General features: G+C 44.5%; 1 protein-coding gene across 2 annotated transcripts; it reads left to right on the top strand.

Moving 5' to 3' along the window:
* The first annotated feature begins 2,337 nt into the window (after positions 1 to 2,337).
* CCDC43 (coiled-coil domain containing 43) lies at positions 2,338 to 17,039 on the top strand. 2 transcript variants are annotated; one of them, XM_003913177.4, is made up of 5 exons: positions 2,338 to 3,179; positions 9,442 to 9,529; positions 11,303 to 11,438; positions 13,379 to 13,437; positions 15,691 to 17,039. In XM_003913177.4, exons 1-5 carry the CDS (start codon positions 2,850 to 2,852, stop codon positions 15,876 to 15,878), a joined length of 801 nt encoding a protein of 266 aa, XP_003913226.2. In that variant the 5' UTR covers positions 2,338 to 2,849; the 3' UTR covers positions 15,879 to 17,039. The 2 variants fall into 2 exon arrangements, with proteins under 2 accessions (XP_003913226.2, XP_009189079.3); XM_009190815.4 differs by lacking the exon at positions 13,379 to 13,437.
* Positions 17,040 to 17,556: the final 517 nt, after the last annotated feature.

Here is a 17,556-nt window from a genome sequence, read left to right as displayed (position 1 = left end):
TACACGGGAGGCTGAGGCAGGAGAATTGTTTGACCCAGGAGACAGAGGTTGTAGTGAGCCGAGATCATACCACTGCATTCCAGTCTGGGTGACAACAGTGAGACTCCGCCTCAAAACAAAAACCAAAAACACCTTATTGTATTATACCTATATCAATTTCCTGATTTACTATTATATCATCTTTATGTTTGATGTTACTATTGGGGGAAACTGGGTGAAGGTGTGCAGGACTCTATGTACCATTTTTGAAACTTCTTGTAAGGCTGTATTTCTAAAAAAAAAATTTTGTGAGGTTTTTCTGGTTTGGGGGCTCTGCACTGACCAACTATGATCCTTGAGACACAACGGCACCCAGGTCTGTGAACTGACAAACCCCACATGCAAGACAGGTACTAGATTAGAAAGAATACCTGAGGACTTGAAAAAGAGGCAAGCCTTTGGAGGCTGACTCTGGCCTCTGACTCCATTAGTGTCACATTCTGTCTAACTCAGAGAGCACACAGAAACCACACGATTAAAATTCACACTCTGCTGTATTTCTACATTTGTATCTGTGCCATTCATTTAGTGTCCATTCATTTACATAATCCCAAAGCCACTAAGGGTAGACCTCTGCAATAAGAGGACCTCTGCAAAGTACACAAACTCCTTTCCTTCTTTTTGTTGTTATTCTCTGAATATCTTCTATTTGAACCCTGTAGCTCAAGCCATACATGACTCTCTGGAGGCCCCTGAGCAAGCCTTTGTTCCCCTGCATCTGGATCTGCCCCCGTTTTCCCTCCACTCCCTTTGCGTAAAGAACTCCTACCATTCTTCAAGAAAGTTCAAGCATCATCTCCATTGGGAAGCCTTCCTGGATTTCCTACGACCCTCTCCCTACCAGTTTCCAACTCCACTCCAAAGGTAAAGTTAACTCAATCTTCTAGGCATCCTACTGCAACCTCCACTAGATAAAGCTCCATTAAAACTATCACTATATTGTCATCATTTGTTTAAACATGTCTGTTCCTACTAGATTGAAGATTGACGTATGTCCCTTGAAGACATACATTTTGTGACATTCATTTTTGTGTTTTCAGTGCCAGCAACAATGCCATACTGAAGGTACCCAGTACATATTTGAGGAAGGAGTTAGCCAGGACCTTGCCAGCTTCCTCTGTACTTCAGGTAAAGCCAACCAAATTCTTGGGTAATTCATGCCAGCCCAGAGCCAGGTGTTTTGCCGTCAGCTGAGGCTCTCATACCTCTGCCAAAGAAGAGTTCTTGCCACCGATTAGGCGCTCTCTAGTTGTGTGACTCTCTCCATATCTGTCTCCTTATCTTTAGTGTTCTGTTTTTTGAGACGGAGTCTCGCTTCTGTCACCCAGGCTGGAGGCAGGGAGTCGATCTCTGCTCACAAGCCCGGCCTCCGGTTTACGCCTCATTCTCCTGGCTCAGCCTCCCGAGAAGCTGGGACTACAGGCTTGGCCACTGCCCGCTAGTTTTTGTACTTTTTTAGTAGAGACGGGTTTCACCGTGGTTAGCCAGGATGGTCTCTCGACCTCCTGACCTTTTGTGATCCTACTCTCGCCTCGCCTCCCAAAGTGCTAGGATTACAGGCTTGAGCCACCGCGCCCGGCCTCTGTTTTGTTTTGTTGAGATAGAGTCTCACTGTCGCTCAGGCTGGAGTGCAGTGGCGCGATCTTGGCTCACTGCAACCTCTGCCTTCCAGGTTCAAGCGATTCTGAGTAGCTGGGATTACAGGCCCGCGCCACCACACCTGGCTTTCTTTCTTTCTTTCTTTCTTTTTGAGATGGAGTTTCGCTCTTGTTGCCCAGGCTGGAGTCCAATGACACGATCTCGGCTCGCCACAACCTCCGCCTCCTGGGTTCAAGCGATTCTCCTGCCTCAGCCTCCCAGGTTGGGATTACAGGCATGTGCCGCCACGCCTGGCTAATTTTGTATTTTTAGTAGAGAAGGGGGTTTCTCCATTTTGGTCAGGCTGGTCTGGAAGTCCCGACCTCAGGAGAGCCGCCCACCTCGGCCTTCCAAAGTGCCGGTATTACGGGAGTGAGGCACCGCGCCCGGCCTTATTTTTGTATTTTTACTAGAGACGGAGTTTCACCATGTTGGCTAGGCTGGTCTCGAACTCCTGACCTAGGCTGGTCTCGAACTCCTGACCTCAGGTGATCCACCCGCCTCGGCCTCCCAAACTGCTGGGATTACAGGCTTGAGCCACGGCGCCCGACCTGTCTCGTTATCTTTAAAATGTGGACAATAAAAGCATCTCCCCACAGGGCTGTAGGGAGGATTACAAGAGATAATGCATGAAAGCTCTTGGCACAGTGCCTGGCAGAGGGTAGGGTAGGCTCCCAAAGAATAGTCCCGTGCATGCGTTGAATCAATGAGTGAGTGGAAGAAATGACTTGAGGTTGACTGTTTATTTACTGAATGCCTACCATGGAATGAGGGAAGGTTTGCTGCAACCTTTACTTTGACGGGGAAGGGCTTGTAGGGGTGAAGGTGGTAGCCGTCGGTAGCGACGAGGGTATTCCGGGCGGTCAGGAGGTTCCTGCTAGACAACTGTGTGGGAGTGGGCGGCTAGCATCCCCTGAGTGCGCGGGGAGGGCAGCTCGGTCGGATGGAGGAAGCGCTGGAATCCACGCTGAGCTCCAGTCCTGGGTAGTTATTAGCCGCGTAACTTTGGCCAAATTACTGAACCTCTCTCAACTTCCCGAACTGTAGAATGAGTCTGTTAAGAATACTCACACGCCAAGGATCTTGTGAGATCACGCGACCGCAAGTATGCGAAGACTCGCTTCATCCAGAAAGCACAAAACTCTCAAGCCAGCCGGCACCGGCCGCCTGGGATGCGCTCTCTGCACATACGGCCCTGGGCTCCTTCTTCAGGCATGCGCCGTGGACCTGCGGCGCGGCCCGTCAGGCAGTGCGGTAGGCGCCCCAGGGGCTGGCAGGACCCTGACCCCAAGATGGCGGCGCCCAGCGAAGTGGCCGCGGTAGCCCCTGGCGAAGGCGATGGCGGAGGCGGAGGCGGCGGGTTTGGCTCCTGGCTGGACGGACGGTTGGAGGCCCTGGGAGTAGACCGAGCCGTTTACGGAGCCTACATCTTGGGTGTCCTGCGGGAGGAGGAGGAAGAAGAGAAGCTGGACGCTCTTCAGGGGATCCTCTCTGCTTTCCTGGTGAGTAGCCTGGACACATTCCTACAGCCTCTGGCCAGCATCTGAGGACCTGTCAGTACTTTGCACCCACCGTCCCCTACCGGGTATCCCAGAGGCTCAGTGGTCTCACCTGGGAGAGGTATACTCCTCTGCTATCTGGGCGGCGGGGGAAGGAGGTTGCTCCCCAACCAGGTGTGGGAAGCCTGAAAGCTGCAGGTACACAGAGAGGAAGGGCTTTCTCATATTCTTGGGGACAAGGCCCTCTCCGATGCTTGTGAGTGAGCCCAGGAGTGTTCTTCCGAAGGCATTGAGATGTCATAATGGGAATGTTATCATAAATATCTGACGACCAATTCCATTTCCATCCGTTTACAGTGTTCACTGGGGGTATTAAAATGCTCTTGGCAGGTCTGTGCCTATTACAAGGCAGTTCCCAGGGCCGTCCCATGACAAAAGCCTGCAGGAAGTGCCCTTTTGATTCTTATTTGGATGTAGGAGTCCGTAAAAGGTAAGCTGGTGGTAGAAGTCTTTTCATGCCCACGCAGAACTGAAGCAAACGTCGTGCTTGATCCATTACGGTATTTACAGTAATCATTGGTGGTGGGAAGGAGGGTATGAGAGAGATCAGAGCTTTAACGAAGAGAGATAAACTCAGTCGTTAGCCTATTAGAAGCAAGGTATTCAGAAATGTGTACTTTAAGCTATGTTTACATAGTAAGTCACCCAGATGTCCACTTTCTTTTTTGCGGGGGACGGAGTCTGGCTCTGTCGCCTGCTGGAGTGCAGTGGTCGGATCTCAGCTCACTGCAAGCTCACTGCTGGTTTACCATTCCTCCTGCCTCAGCCTCCCTCGGAAAGTAGCTGGGACTACAGGCTCGCCACCGCCCGGCTAGTTTTTTTTTTTTTTTTTTTTGCATTTGTAGTAGAGACGGGGTTTCACTGTGTTAGCCAGGATGGTCTCGATCTCCTGACCTCGTGATCCGCCCGTCTCGGCCTCCCAAAGTGCTGGGATTACAGGCTTGAGCCACCGCGCCCAGCCGCGATGTCCACTTTTTCAACCTATCATTTCTGCTGCCTTCATCTTCACTTCCCACACCTCCAACATACACACTTATTAGACTGGTTATTACAGATTAAATTGGTTGCAGGTGCTACCTGTGGCTGTCTAACAAATTGTTTCCTTTTAAATACAAGCTTAAAAATAAAATTTACTTGAATCATCACTAAATGCTGTAGAAGCTAGAGTTGCCTCTGCATTCATGGATTAGAGGAGATCCTGGATACCTGACTGCTACTGTGAGAGCCACCTGTCTGTCCATCAAAGGCTTTATCCTCTGGCATTTATTACAATGAACAGGTTAGGAAAATGGATTCTTTGTTATTCTCAAAATGAATTTTGAGAGGCTAGTAATAAAGAGAATCAAAATGTACTATGAGATGGGCACAGTGGCTCATGCTTGTAATCTCACCACTTTGGAAGGCTGAGGCAGGTGGATTGCTTGAGGCCAAGATTTCCAGACCAGACTGGGCAACATAGCAAGACCCTGTCTCTACAAAAAAATTTAAAAAATTAGCCGGGTATGGTGGTGCATACCTGTAGTCCCAGCTACTCAGGAGTCTGAAGTGGGAGGATCACTTGAACCTAGGAGGTTGTGGCTGCAGTGAGCTGTGATTGTGCCACTGCACTCCAGCTTGGGTGACAGAGTAAGACCTTGTCAATTTTTTTTTTCTCTAAGAAAATAATTACTATAAATATATATAGATATAAATATACATATACATACCTCATTTTTTTTTAAAGGGTAGAAGGCAGAAAACATTTTCAAATCCAAAAGTGTTTCGTGAAAGCGGAAACAAGTGCTAGGAAAAAATCACTCACATTTGGTGGAAGCAGTTCATAGATTGGGTACATGGTTGAAACATAACACTAGTGCAGCTGTCCCAGATTCTTCTGGCAGTAACCCATTTGAGTTCCAGAGCCTCTTCTGGCAAGATTGGCTTATAAATGGGAAAACTTTAACACAGCTTGTGAGGCAGCTCGGAAGTTCACTGGAAATACAAGACAGTGGAATCAATTCTTTTTTTGGACCACAACATTACAGATTAAAGGGGGAAAGAGTAGGAGGCAAGCAATTTAAGTTAGTTTTTATTTACGGCTGGGAAGTTTCTAAACACTCCATTAAGCTGTTGAAATGACTTTGATACTTCTTGGTACCAGCTTCTTGATCAGTCCATCATCATTTGGAGCTGTTTCTGTTGATAAAGGTAAACATTAGTTTTCCTTTTTTTCTTTTTTAAGAGACAGAATCTCGCTCTGTTATAGTAATGTGATTATAACTCACTGTACCCTTGAATGACTGGACTCAAGCAATCCCCCCACCCCCGTCAGCCTTCCAAGTTGCTAGGACTACTGGCACCTGCCATCACATATCATGCCTGGCTCACTTCTTTTTTATGTTTTATGTTTTATTTTTTGAGACAGAGTCTCACTCTGTCACCCAGGCTGGAGTGCAGTGGCAAGATCTCGGCTCACTGTAACTTCTCCTCCTGGGTTCAAGTGATTCTCAGCCTCCCGAGTAGCTAGGATTACAGGCATACGCCACCATGCCTGGATAATTTTTGTATTTTTAGTAGAAATGGGGTTTCACCATGTTGACCAGGCTGATCTCAAACTCCTGACCTCAAGTGATCCACCCACCTCAGTCTTACAAAGTTCTGGGACTATAGGCGTGAGCCACCATGCCCAGCCATGCCTGGCTAATTAAAAAAAAAAATTTTTTTTTGTAGAGACAGGGTTTTGCTATGTTACCCAGGGTGGTCTTATGCTCCTGGACTCAAGAGATCCTCCTGCCTTGGCCTCCCAAAGTGCTGGGATTACAGATGTGAGCCTCTGTGCTTGACTTGGGCTAGGATTTAATATGAGGAATTAAGAAGTTTGTTAGCAATAATCTGAGGTAAAATTCAAGAACAGTGGCATATAGTTAGGAGCAAATAAACAGTAAACAAAAGCTTTCTATCGTCCTTCTCTTCAACAGTACTTGTATTTTTTTTTTTTTTTTTTTGAGACGGAGTTTTTGCTCTGTCGCCCAGGCTGGAGTGCAGTGGCCGGATCTCAGCTCACTGCAAGCTCCGCCTCCTGGGTTCACGCCATTCTCCTGCCTCAGCCTCCCGAGTAGCTGGGACTACAGGCGCCCGCCACCTCGCCAGGCTAATTTTTTGTATTTTTTAGTAGAGACGGGGTTTCACCGTGTTAGCCAGCATGGTCTCGATCTCCTGACCTCGTGATCCGCCCATCTCGGCCTCCCAAAGTGCTGGGATTACAGGCTTGAGCCACCGTACCCGGCCAAACAGTACTTGTATTGGTTGATTGATTGATTTATCAAATTTTTATTGATGGATTACTGTATGCCAGGCACTGCCCTAAGTGCTTGGGGCACTTCAAGGAATAAAACAGATAGAAATTCCTGCCCTCATGTGGTTACATTCTAGCACGGAAAAGCATTACTAGTAAATTATATAGTATGTTACAAAGTGATAAGTGCTAGGGAAAAAGGAGTATTGTAAGTAGGATAAACTTTCCTCTTAGTGCCTTGAACATAGCAGACACCTTCTGTGTAAATAAATGAAGGAATGGATGATTGAACTACTTTGATTTGGATGAGGAGACTGAGGAAATAAACCACTTTGTCCTCTAAGAGTTCTTGTTCTCTTTTGCCTCTCTGCTGCTCCTTTTCCTGCCATTCTTTTTCTTTTGGTGGGGGATTTTAAAAGAGCTGTACCACTTTCTCATCCTTTTTTCTTTTTCTCTTCCTTTGCTTTTCTTGCTGGTGGGGTTTGGGGAAAACCCATGAACTATTGAAACTCTGGACCAAGTAAGTTCTGTGTGTCTAGCATATATGCTAAAAGGATGCAGGGCAGAGGAAGAAATCCTTTGTTGGGTACAAAATAAGGATATACATAATAAGTCTGTGTTCTGACTCTCCACTTTTCTTTGGGAGATGGTATATATAATGGTTAAAAACATGGGCTCGGCCAGGCGCGGTGGCTCACACCTGTAATCCCAGCACTTTGGGAGGCCAAGGTGGGCGGATCACAAGGTCAGGAGATCAAGACCATCCTGGCTAACATGATGAAACCCTGTCTGTACTGAAAATACAAAAAATTAGCCGGGCATGGTGGTGGGCACCTGTAGTCCCAGTTCAGAAGGCTGAGGCAGGATAATGGCGTGAACTTGGGAGGCAGAGCTTGCATTGAACCGAGATTGCGCCACTGCGCTCCAGCCTGGGCAACAGAGTGAGACTCCGTCTCACAAAAAAAAAAAAAAAAAAAAAAAGAGCATGGGCTCTAAGCCAAACTGCTGGGGTTCAAATTGTGTTTAATCCATTATTACTTGGAAGACCTTGGGCAAGGTAATTAACCTCTGTGCTTTGGTTTCTTCTTCTGTAAATTGAGAGTCAAACTTAATGGCATTATTTTAAGAATTTAGAGTTCTCATGTAAAGCTTTTAGAACAGTGCCTGGCACATGGTAGGTGCTTAATAAATGTGAACGCTGACAGCTTGCCCTGAGAGGCAGAACGTGAAGGTGGGGAATGCAGCCGTAATGAAGATGGAGGGAAATGCTCGTGTTTATTAGATGCCTGCTCTTTGACAAGTAGGGTAGGCATATATATACATTTTCATTTATCCTCAGTAAAATCCTGGGAGAATGTGAAGATCACAAAGTTAAGAAACTTCCTCACAGATCCAGGATCTGAACTTAAGTATCTCTAACACTAAAGACAAGATTTTTATTATACCATGCTGAGGAGGGATATTGGTTGGTACACAGAATATGTATGCTTCTCTAAAATGGACAGCGGGAAGGCTGGACAAGAGACCATTTCCTCATGTATCTCCTCTTTATTATATGTCAGCAAGCTAATGGATATGATCTAGCATGAAAGTTGATAACCTTAGGGAAGGTTCTGAATTGTATACATCAGCCAAGGAATATTTCACAGAGGAGTTTTGACTTAGGGAACAGGTTTTTGCTCGAAAAGAATTGGAGGTGGATGGGAAAAGGGAAGATTGTTGATCAAAGGGTACAAAATTGCAGTTAGACAGAAGGAATATAGTGATCTGTTACATAGAATGGTAAGTATAATAAGTAATAATCGACTGGATATGGTGGCTCAGGCCTGTAATCCCAACACTTTGGGGGGCCAAGATGGGAGGATTGCTTGAGGTCAGGAGTTGGAGACCAGTCTGGGTAAGATAGTGAGACCCCATCTCTTAAAGCAAACAAACAAACAAACACTCAATTAGCCAGGTGTGGTAGCACATGCTTGCAGTCCTAGCTACTTGAGAGGCTGAGGCAGGAGGATTGCTTGAGCCCAGGAGTTTGAGGTTACAGTGAGCTGTGATTGCACCACTGCACTCCAACCTGGGTAACAGAGTGAGACCCTGTCTCTAAAAAGTAATAATAATAAATAAAAAATAATGCATTGTATACTTCAAAATTACTAAAAGAGTACATTTCAAATGTTTTCTTTCTTTTTTTTTGAGACGGAGTTTCACTCTGTCTCCCAGGCTGGAGTGCAGTGGCACGATCTCGGCTCACTACAACCTCTGCCTCCTGGGTTCAAGTTATTCTTGTGCCTCAGCCTCCTGAGTATTGTGATTACAGGCATGTGCCACCACACCCGGCTAATTTTTGTATTTTTACTAGAGACGGGGTTTCACCACGTTGGCCAGGCTGGTCTCAAACTCTCAGCTTCAAGTGATCCACCCTCCTCAGTCTCCCAAAGTGCTGGGATTACAGGTGTGAGCCACTGCACCCAGCCTTAAATGTTTTCATCACCCAAAAAATGAGAAATATGTGAGGTAGTAGATCTGTTAGTTAGCTTGATTTAATTATTCTACAATGTGAACATATATTGAGACATCACAGGGTACCCTACATATATATGTAATATATACAGTTATTTGTCAATTAAAAATAAAATAAATAAAATATTTTAACAGAGAATAAGGAAGGCTGCCCTGAGTTGGTATGAATCTTCCCTTGGAGCTTATCAGGATGGAGTGGCTGTTCTTGATGTAGGAGGTGTGGGTTCTGGGACACACAAGCAGGATTAATTCTGTGTCCAGAGCCTCAGAAAAGAAACATACTCTATTGTGGCTCCCAGACTCTTTCATAATTTCACAGCAAGGAGAGCTGTGCTTTCTTCATAGGCTTTTTTGAGGTTGTTATTGTTTTTGAGGGCTCCTTCAGGAAATTAATTGGTCTGCTTTTCCAACTAGGAAGAAGATTCCCTCCTTAATATCTGCAAGGAGATTGTGGAACGATGGTCAGAAACTCAGAATGTTGTCACCAAAGTGAAAAAAGAAGGTAGAGTCAGAGTTTCTATGTTTAACCTCCAGAGCATTTTCCGGCAGCCTTGACTGTATAGCTGTTAGGGAGAGATATTTTCATTTTCCCCTTGGATGCTCATTTTCCCAAAGATAGTGCACACTGGCAAACACCCAGCAGCCTGTGTTAACTCTTTACTGAACACTGACTTCCTTTTCTTTTTTTGTATTTTTCCATTTCATCTGACCACAGTTATCTTCATTGTATTTTTTCACTTTTTGTTCTTCATCTTCTTTCCACTGCTTCTTGTAGATTTGCATTGCAGGTATAGAGTCAACTATATTTTTACCACTTCCTACTTTTTTCATGTTGTCTCTTTTTTTGAGGCAGAGTCTTGCTCTGTCACCCAGGCTGGAGTGCAATGGTGTAATCTCGGTTCACTGTAACTGCTGCCTCCCAGGTTCAAGCGATTCTCATGCCTCAGCCTCGTGAGTACCTGGGACTACAGGCGCATGCCACCATGCCTGGCTAAATTTTGTGTTTTTAGTAGAGATGGGGGTTTCACCATGTTGACCAGGCTGGTCTTGAACTCCTGACCTCGTGTGATCCGCCCACCTCAGCCTCCCAAAGTGCTGAGATTACAGGTGTGAGCTACTAGGTGTGAGCTACTGCGCCCTGCCTCATGTTGTCATTTCATAACACAAATTATGGTTGGTATTTGGCTTTATTCAGCTAAACACTTTATCCTTTAAAATGGAAAAGAAATGGGCGAATATACTCACCGCTAGGATGGTAGGTTAGCTACAGAAAACTCAAAACATAAAAGCCAAATTTGGAAAGATTCTGAACTCTGTACACTATTGGTTCTCAGTTTGGGCTGTATATTAGAATCACTTAATGTACCTGGGTTAGGGCCCAGGCATTTGTATTTTTTAAAAGCTCCTATAGGTGATTTTTTTTTTTTTTTTTTTGAGACGGAGTCTCGCTCTGTCGCCCAGGCTGGAGTGCAGTGGCCGGATCTCAGCTCACTGCAAGCTCCGCCGCCCGGGTTCCCGCCATTCTCCTGCCTCAGCCTCCCGAGTAGCTGGGACTACAGGCGCCGCCACCATGCCCGGCTAGTTTTTTGTATTTTTTAGTAGAGACGGGGTTTCACCGTGCTAGCCAGGATGGTCTCGATCTCCTGACCTCGTGATCCGCCCGTCTCGGCCTCCCAAAGTGCTGGGATTACAGGCTTGAGCCACCGCGCCCGGCCTCCTATAGGTGATTCTAATGTGCAGCCAAGTGTGAGAACTACTATTTTACACCATTGCTTCCTTTTCTTGAGAATGGAGAACTTACTAGTTGATTTTATTTTATGGTATGGCAAAATATTCTTAATCTACGAATTCTACCTGGCATAATCAGAAACATAAATGGGACCAGCTTAAGTTGATTTTAGATTCCTGCTTAGGTTTTTGAGATGCCAGGGGGAGGAAGTTGAGTGTTTAGAGGCTTAGTTTTCTGTGGTTCTAATGCAGTGCTTTTCAACCTTTTTTTTTTTTTTTTTTTTTTTTTTTAAGGCAGCAGAACTTCAGTATATAAAACAAGTAAAATCAGGGCTGCTCTGATTGAAGATGGATACAAAGCTTGGCCTGCATGGCCTTTCCTTTCCTTTCTCAATGGCCCTGAGCCATGTCCTTTGAACTGCCGGGCTCTAAGGAGGCAGCAGATACCAATGTCTTTAGTACAAGTGCTGCCTGTGTGGACTAGTGGTTCAGTGAGCTTGTTCTCTCTCATACATCCGTGTTCTTCCTTCCTTCCACCACCTCCCAGATGAAGTACAGGCCATTGCCACCCTAATTGAGAAGCAGGCACAAATTGTGGTAAAGCCAAGGATGGTGTCAGAAGAGGAGAAGCAGAGAAAAGCTGCCCTCCTGGCCCAGTATGCTGATGTGACAGATGAAGAGGAATATCCTTTCTGGAGTCTTGGTACCATTCCCTAAAGCTCAAGCCAGACATATTTGTGGGTTTACAGTGACCTTTGGCAAGTTGCTAATCCTCCTCTGTGGCTTAATTTTCCCCTCTAAAATGGCAGTAATCTATAGCCCTTTGTGGGTATGTGGAGTGATACTGGATTAGTTGATACTGGACTTATATTTTTCAACACACAATCAGTATATTCCTGAAAACTATGGTGTAAAACAAATAATGTCTTAATAGTTCATTTATATTGTGCTTTCAGAAAATACAATATAGCTGTAATTCTTTATATTCATATAATACTTTTCTATACAGTGTAGTATAATCCATCTTTATGTTCTTTCCCAGTCATTAAGGGAACTGAGACACCAACAGATGAATGGGTGATCAGAGGCATTCAGAAGATTAGTGGCAAAACCAGGACTAGAACCTGGGTATTTTTGGGTGAAAGATTCTCTAAATTTAGAGCAGTTTGACTCTTTTCTTTCTTATGTGACCAGGTAGTTAAAAGTAAGGCTGAACCCCCAAAGCAATACCAGAATAAATCTGGAATTTGGGAACTGTGCAAAAAGAAAGTGTTGCCAGTAGGGGCAGGTTTAGTTCCCTGTGAATTTCATACTTATTTAGGAAATGCTTTGCTTACTGAGCCTACTTGAAGTATGTGGCATATTATGCAGCGGACATCATACCAGAAATGTCAGCTGTGTAATCACTAGTTTAGGAAAGAATTCTTGGGCTCTTTGGAGCCAGTTTCTCTCTTTTTATTTATTTATTTATTTATATTATTATTATTTTTTAAATCTTTTTTGACATGGAGTCTCACTCTGTCACCTAGGCTGGAGTGCAGTGGCACAATCTTGGCTCATTGCAACCTCTACCTCCCGGGTTTAAGCTATTCTCCTGCCTCAGCCTCCAGAGTAGCTGGGACTATAGGCGCGTGCCACCACACACAGCTAATTTTTCGTATTTTTAGTAGAGACAGGGTTTCACCATGTTAGCCAGGCTGGTCTCAATCTCCTGACCTCATGATCTGCCTGCCTCGCTCTCCCAAAGTGCTGGGGTTACAAGCGTGAGCCACCATGCCCGGCCTCTCTTCTGAGTTTTTCTTATGAGTTTTCTTGCCAGTGTTGGCAGATCTATGGTTCTGGTGACATAATTTCTCATCTTGGGCTAGAAAAGAAATTTTAAAGCAGTAGTTCTCCTGGAGGACTTGTTAAAACACAGATTGCTGGGTTTCACCCACAATTTAGTAGGTTTGGCATAGGTCCCAAGAATGTGTATTTCTAATACATTCCTGGGGGTTTTGTGAACCACACTTTGAGAACCACTGTTTAGAGGTCATCTGGCTTCCAGGTAATGTGGCAATCCACCCAGACCACTTAAGTTTCTTTTCAGCCTCCAAGAAAAGGACCTTATGGAAGATACATCAATCTTTTTTTTTTTTTTTTTTTTTTTTGAGACGGAGTCTCGCTGTGTCACCCAGGCTGGAGTGCAGTGGCCGGATCTCAGCTCACTGCAAGCTCCGCCTCCCGGGTTCCCGCCATTCTCCGGCCTCAGCCTCCCGAGTAGCTGGGACCACAGGCGCCGCCACCTCGCCCGGCTAGTTTTTTGTATTTTTGGTAGAGACGGGGTTTCACCGTGTTAGCCAGGATGGTCTCGATCTCCTGACCTCATGATCCGCCCGTCTCGGCCTCCCAAAGTGCTGGGATTACAGGCTTGAGCCACCGCGCCCGGCCCGAAGATACATCAATCTTTCCTAAGTTGAGGTTTCCAAAGATGAATCTCCTGGGTTTATCGCCATATCCCTGAGAATGTGCTCCCTCCATTCAGTGTGCTTTTCCTACTTACCAGTCTATTGCATGTTTTCTAATGTTAGGTTGGGATGTGCCAACTGTTGTTTTCCATCTGACTTTCCTTAACATCACTTACTGAAGCAGATGAGAAGGATGATTCAGGTGCTACCACAATGAACATTGGTTCTGACAAACGTATCCTTCTGGGTCCCTCCCCATGTGTTTCTCCATAGAGTCCTCTTGAGATCAGTTTTTATTTTGCAGTCATTGCTGGCAGCTCCCTTTTACCTTCAGGAACGTATGTCATGCTAGCATTGGAAGCCCCATTCCTAGGACAGTCCTAGATAGTCAGTTTAGCAAGAACTTTCCCCAGAGAAAACACGTTAACAAGTACTGTAAAGGGATTAGTTTGGAGGAAGGATTTCTAAGGGAAAATAAAAATCTGTACTTCCTGTATATAGGAATATAGCTCTGAGTTGCCCAGCATTATGGAGAAAATTAAAATAATATTGAGGTCAGGCATGATGGCTTACACCTGTAGTCCTGGCACTTTAGGAAGCCGAGACGGGTAGATCGTTTGAGCCCAGGAGTTCGAGACCAGCCTGGGCAACATGGTGAAACCCTGTCTCTACTAAAAAAAAAATACAAAACATTAGCCAGGTGTGGTGGCACGTGCCTGAGGCTGAGTTGGGAGAATCACCTGAGCCCAGGAAGTCAAGGCTGCAGTGAGCCAAGATCTTGCCACTGCACTCTGGCCTGGGATATGGGAGTGAGACTGTGTCTCAAAAAATAATAAAATAATGTTGAAATTTTCTCTTTTTCCTCAAAAACCTTATGATTTGTCAGATAATACAAACACTAAACACTTTTTTTTTTTCTTTTTTTTGAGACAGAGTCTCGCTCCGTTGCCCAGGCTGGAGTGCAGTGGTGCGATCTCGGCTCACTGCAGCCTCCGCTTCCTGGGTTAAAGTGATTCTCCTGCCTCAGCCTCCTGAGTAGCTGGGACTACAGGTGCGCGCCACCATGACTGGCTAATTTTTGTATTTTTAGTAGAGACAAGGTTTCGCCATGTTAGCCAGGATGTTCTTCATCTCCTTGACCTTGTGATCTGCCCGCCTCAGCCTCCCAAAGTACCGGGATTACAGGCGTGAGCCACCGTACCCGGCCCACAAACACCAAACACTTTAAGCTAAAAATATGGACATATTGAAACATTTGTGCTGATGGCTGGGCACAAGGGCTCACACTTATAATCCCAGCACTTTGGGAGGCCAAGGTGGGAGGATCACTTGAGTCCAGGAGTTCAAGACCAGCCTGGCAGCATAGTGAGACCCTGTCTCTACAAGGAAAAAAATATATATATTAAAAATTAGCCAGGCTTTGTGGTACACATCTGTACTCCTAGCTACTCAGGAGAAAACCTTATCTAGTATTAACAGGTTTTGTTTTTAAAGTTTTAAGAAATAAAGGGTAAAGTTTTTGGCATTTCCCCTATTGTTTACATGGTCAAAAGGAAAATCCCAATCACTTCTAGTTACAAAATGTGCCATGTTTTGGTGGTGTGGGCAATCAGATTATTATAGTTGATGACTGTTGTTAAACTCATTTGCTTTTTTTTTGAGATGGAGTCTCACTGTGTCACCAGGTTGGAGTGCAGTGGCGTGATCTCGGCTCACTGCAACCTCTGCCTCTCAGGTTCAAGCGATTCTGCCTTAGCCTCCCGAGTAGCTGGGACTACAGATGTGTGCCACCATGCCTGGCTAATTGTTTGTGTTTTTAGTACAGACCTGTTAGCCAGGATGGTCTCGATCTCCTGACCTCATGATCTACCTGCCTCAGCCTCCCAAAGTGCTGGGATTATAGGTGTGAGCCACTGCGCCCAGCCTAAACTCATTTTCTATATCTCATAAATCCAGTGTTTATGGTTATTAGAACATGGTTTTCACTTCAACTTTAGTAGTCTAGGAACAAAAGCAAATTAATAAAGTTTAATAAGGTTAAACATCTTATTTAACTCTTCAGGCATTTTAACAGTGCCAAGTACATAAACATTTAGCCAGTTACATTACTACTCTGTTCACCAAAACTAGCCTTGATTCTCTAATATTCTGCCATTGAATGATAAAAGTACTTATTCTAGAATGAAATTTCATTTCAATGAAATATTTTTTCTTAATTTTTTGTTTCTTTGATAAAATATTTTAAAATTCATATTTAGATAAATCTGAGTAACAGTTTTATTCCAAAGGACATTTCAAAACTTTTGTAATATAACTTTAGGATTTCTCTGTTAGACCAAGGATAAACGTAAGGGTTTTTTTTTTAAAAGACTAGGAATAGGTAAAGACCATTCAGGACTCAGCAGGTGGAGAGAGGATAAGTATAATGAAGAAAGACAGCAGATGTGATCTGTGTGATCTGTACCCTAATCCCTTAACTCACCTGTAGTTCTGTTCCGAAACACCAATGTGGAAGATGTCCTTAATGCCCGAAAACTGGAGCGAGACTCACTTCGGGATGAGTCCCAAAGGAAGAAGGAACAGGACAAGCTGCAGAGGGAGAGAGACAAACTAGCCAAGCAGGAGCGCAAGGAAAAGGAAAAGAAAAGGACACAGAGAGGGGAGCGAAAGCGATAACCTTGGCCTACTCTATTCTTCCCCTCCATGAACTTATTATCAAAGGGAGAGCTGGTTGTGTATTTAAGAGAAATGAGAGTGCATTGCAAAATAGTTTTCCAAGGCATTTCCCCTATTGTTTACATGGTCAAAAGGAAAATCACAATCACTTCTAATTACAAAATGTGCTATGTTTTGGTGGGGTGGGCAATCAGATTATTATAGTTGATAACTGTACCAAAGATCTGGAATGGGGGCCACCTTTATATTTTAATACTGAAGTCCTGTGCTCCTTTTGGCCACTTTAAAAGTCTTCCCTTACCTTGGATAAATAGCAGGAGGATTCATAAAGCTAACAGTTTTCATCCTGAAGGAGCAGAAACATAATCAATCCCTCCCTGAGATAAAGTGTGGGCATGCATATTGCTTTGGAGGCAGTATTCAGCTGTTAAGTGTAGTATTGTTTTATGGCTGAAATAGAAAGCTAATGAAGAGCCCTACCTGGATCCATATTTTATGTTAACATGGCAGCAGAACTAGGCAAATGGGAAGAAATTATTTGGCGGGTGTTCTAGATCTGATTTTTTTTTTTTTTAAGTTTCAGCCTATGGGAGGAAAAGAGGTATCTTTTAAAATAGAGATAGTTACATGTTTTCCCTCATCTAGGCTGTGTCACTATTGGGTGCAAGGATATCATTGTTGGCTAGATTAATTTTGTATAATCATGTATCCTCTTGAGTGCTGGTAGATATTTTAATCCTGATCTTTCCCTAAAACATGAGTATTAAGAAATTATAATTCCTGGTTTAGAGAAACTGGAGAAATCACCCTTTTAAGGAAGAAACACTGGAAATCTCTGCTAACACCAAGATATTTAAGAGTGTACATAGTAGGTCCTCAACAAATTTATTGAATGAATGAGTGAATGGAAAAACTGGGAGAATCAAAAGTGAGCAGAAGCGCTCCATTTCTACTTCTGTCACAAACCACATTAAATTGTAAACAAGGCCCTTCTCCACTTGACTTCAGGCAGCAGATTGTCTAGAAGCTAAGGACGGCAATTTCTCTCACAAGACAAAGTAGATAGTTTATACCAGGGGTTGGCAAACTACTGCCCACGGGCCGAATTTGGCCCAGTCTGTTTTTGTATGGTGCAAACTAAAAATGATTTTTACTGTTTTTTTTTTTTGAGACAGAGTCTTGCTCTGTCGCCCAGGCTGGAGTGCAGTGGCGCAATCTCAGCTCACTGCAAGCTCCGCCTCCCGGGTTCACGCCATTCTCCTGCCTCAGCCTCCCAAATAGCTGGGACTACAGGCGCTCACCACCACACCCGGCTAATTTTTTTGTATTTGTAGTAGAGACGGGGTTTCACTGTGTTAGCCAGGATGGTCTCGATCTCCTGACCTCGTGATCCACCCGCCTTGGCCTCCCAAAGTGCTGGGATTACAGGCGTGAGCCACCGCGCCTGGCCGATTTTTACATTTTTAAAGAGTTATAAAAGAAAAAATAATGTGGTCTGTAAAACCTAAAATATTTACTACCTGGCCTGTTGGAGGAAAAGTTTGCCAATCTCTGTTTTATACCATTAACTATGAGATTAACAAAAACTTTTACCTTTGTGCAGAAGGTTAAGGAAAAAAGCATGGTTAAGGAAAAGGAGATGTGTTACCTGTTTATACACTCCTATAACCGTGGCATT

The sequence above is a fragment of the Papio anubis genome, chromosome 17 (assembly GCF_008728515.1).
Source record: "Papio anubis isolate 15944 chromosome 17, Panubis1.0, whole genome shotgun sequence".
NCBI lineage: Eukaryota > Metazoa > Chordata > Mammalia > Primates > Cercopithecidae > Papio > Papio anubis.
This window is presented reverse-complemented; position numbering and strand designations above follow the sequence as displayed.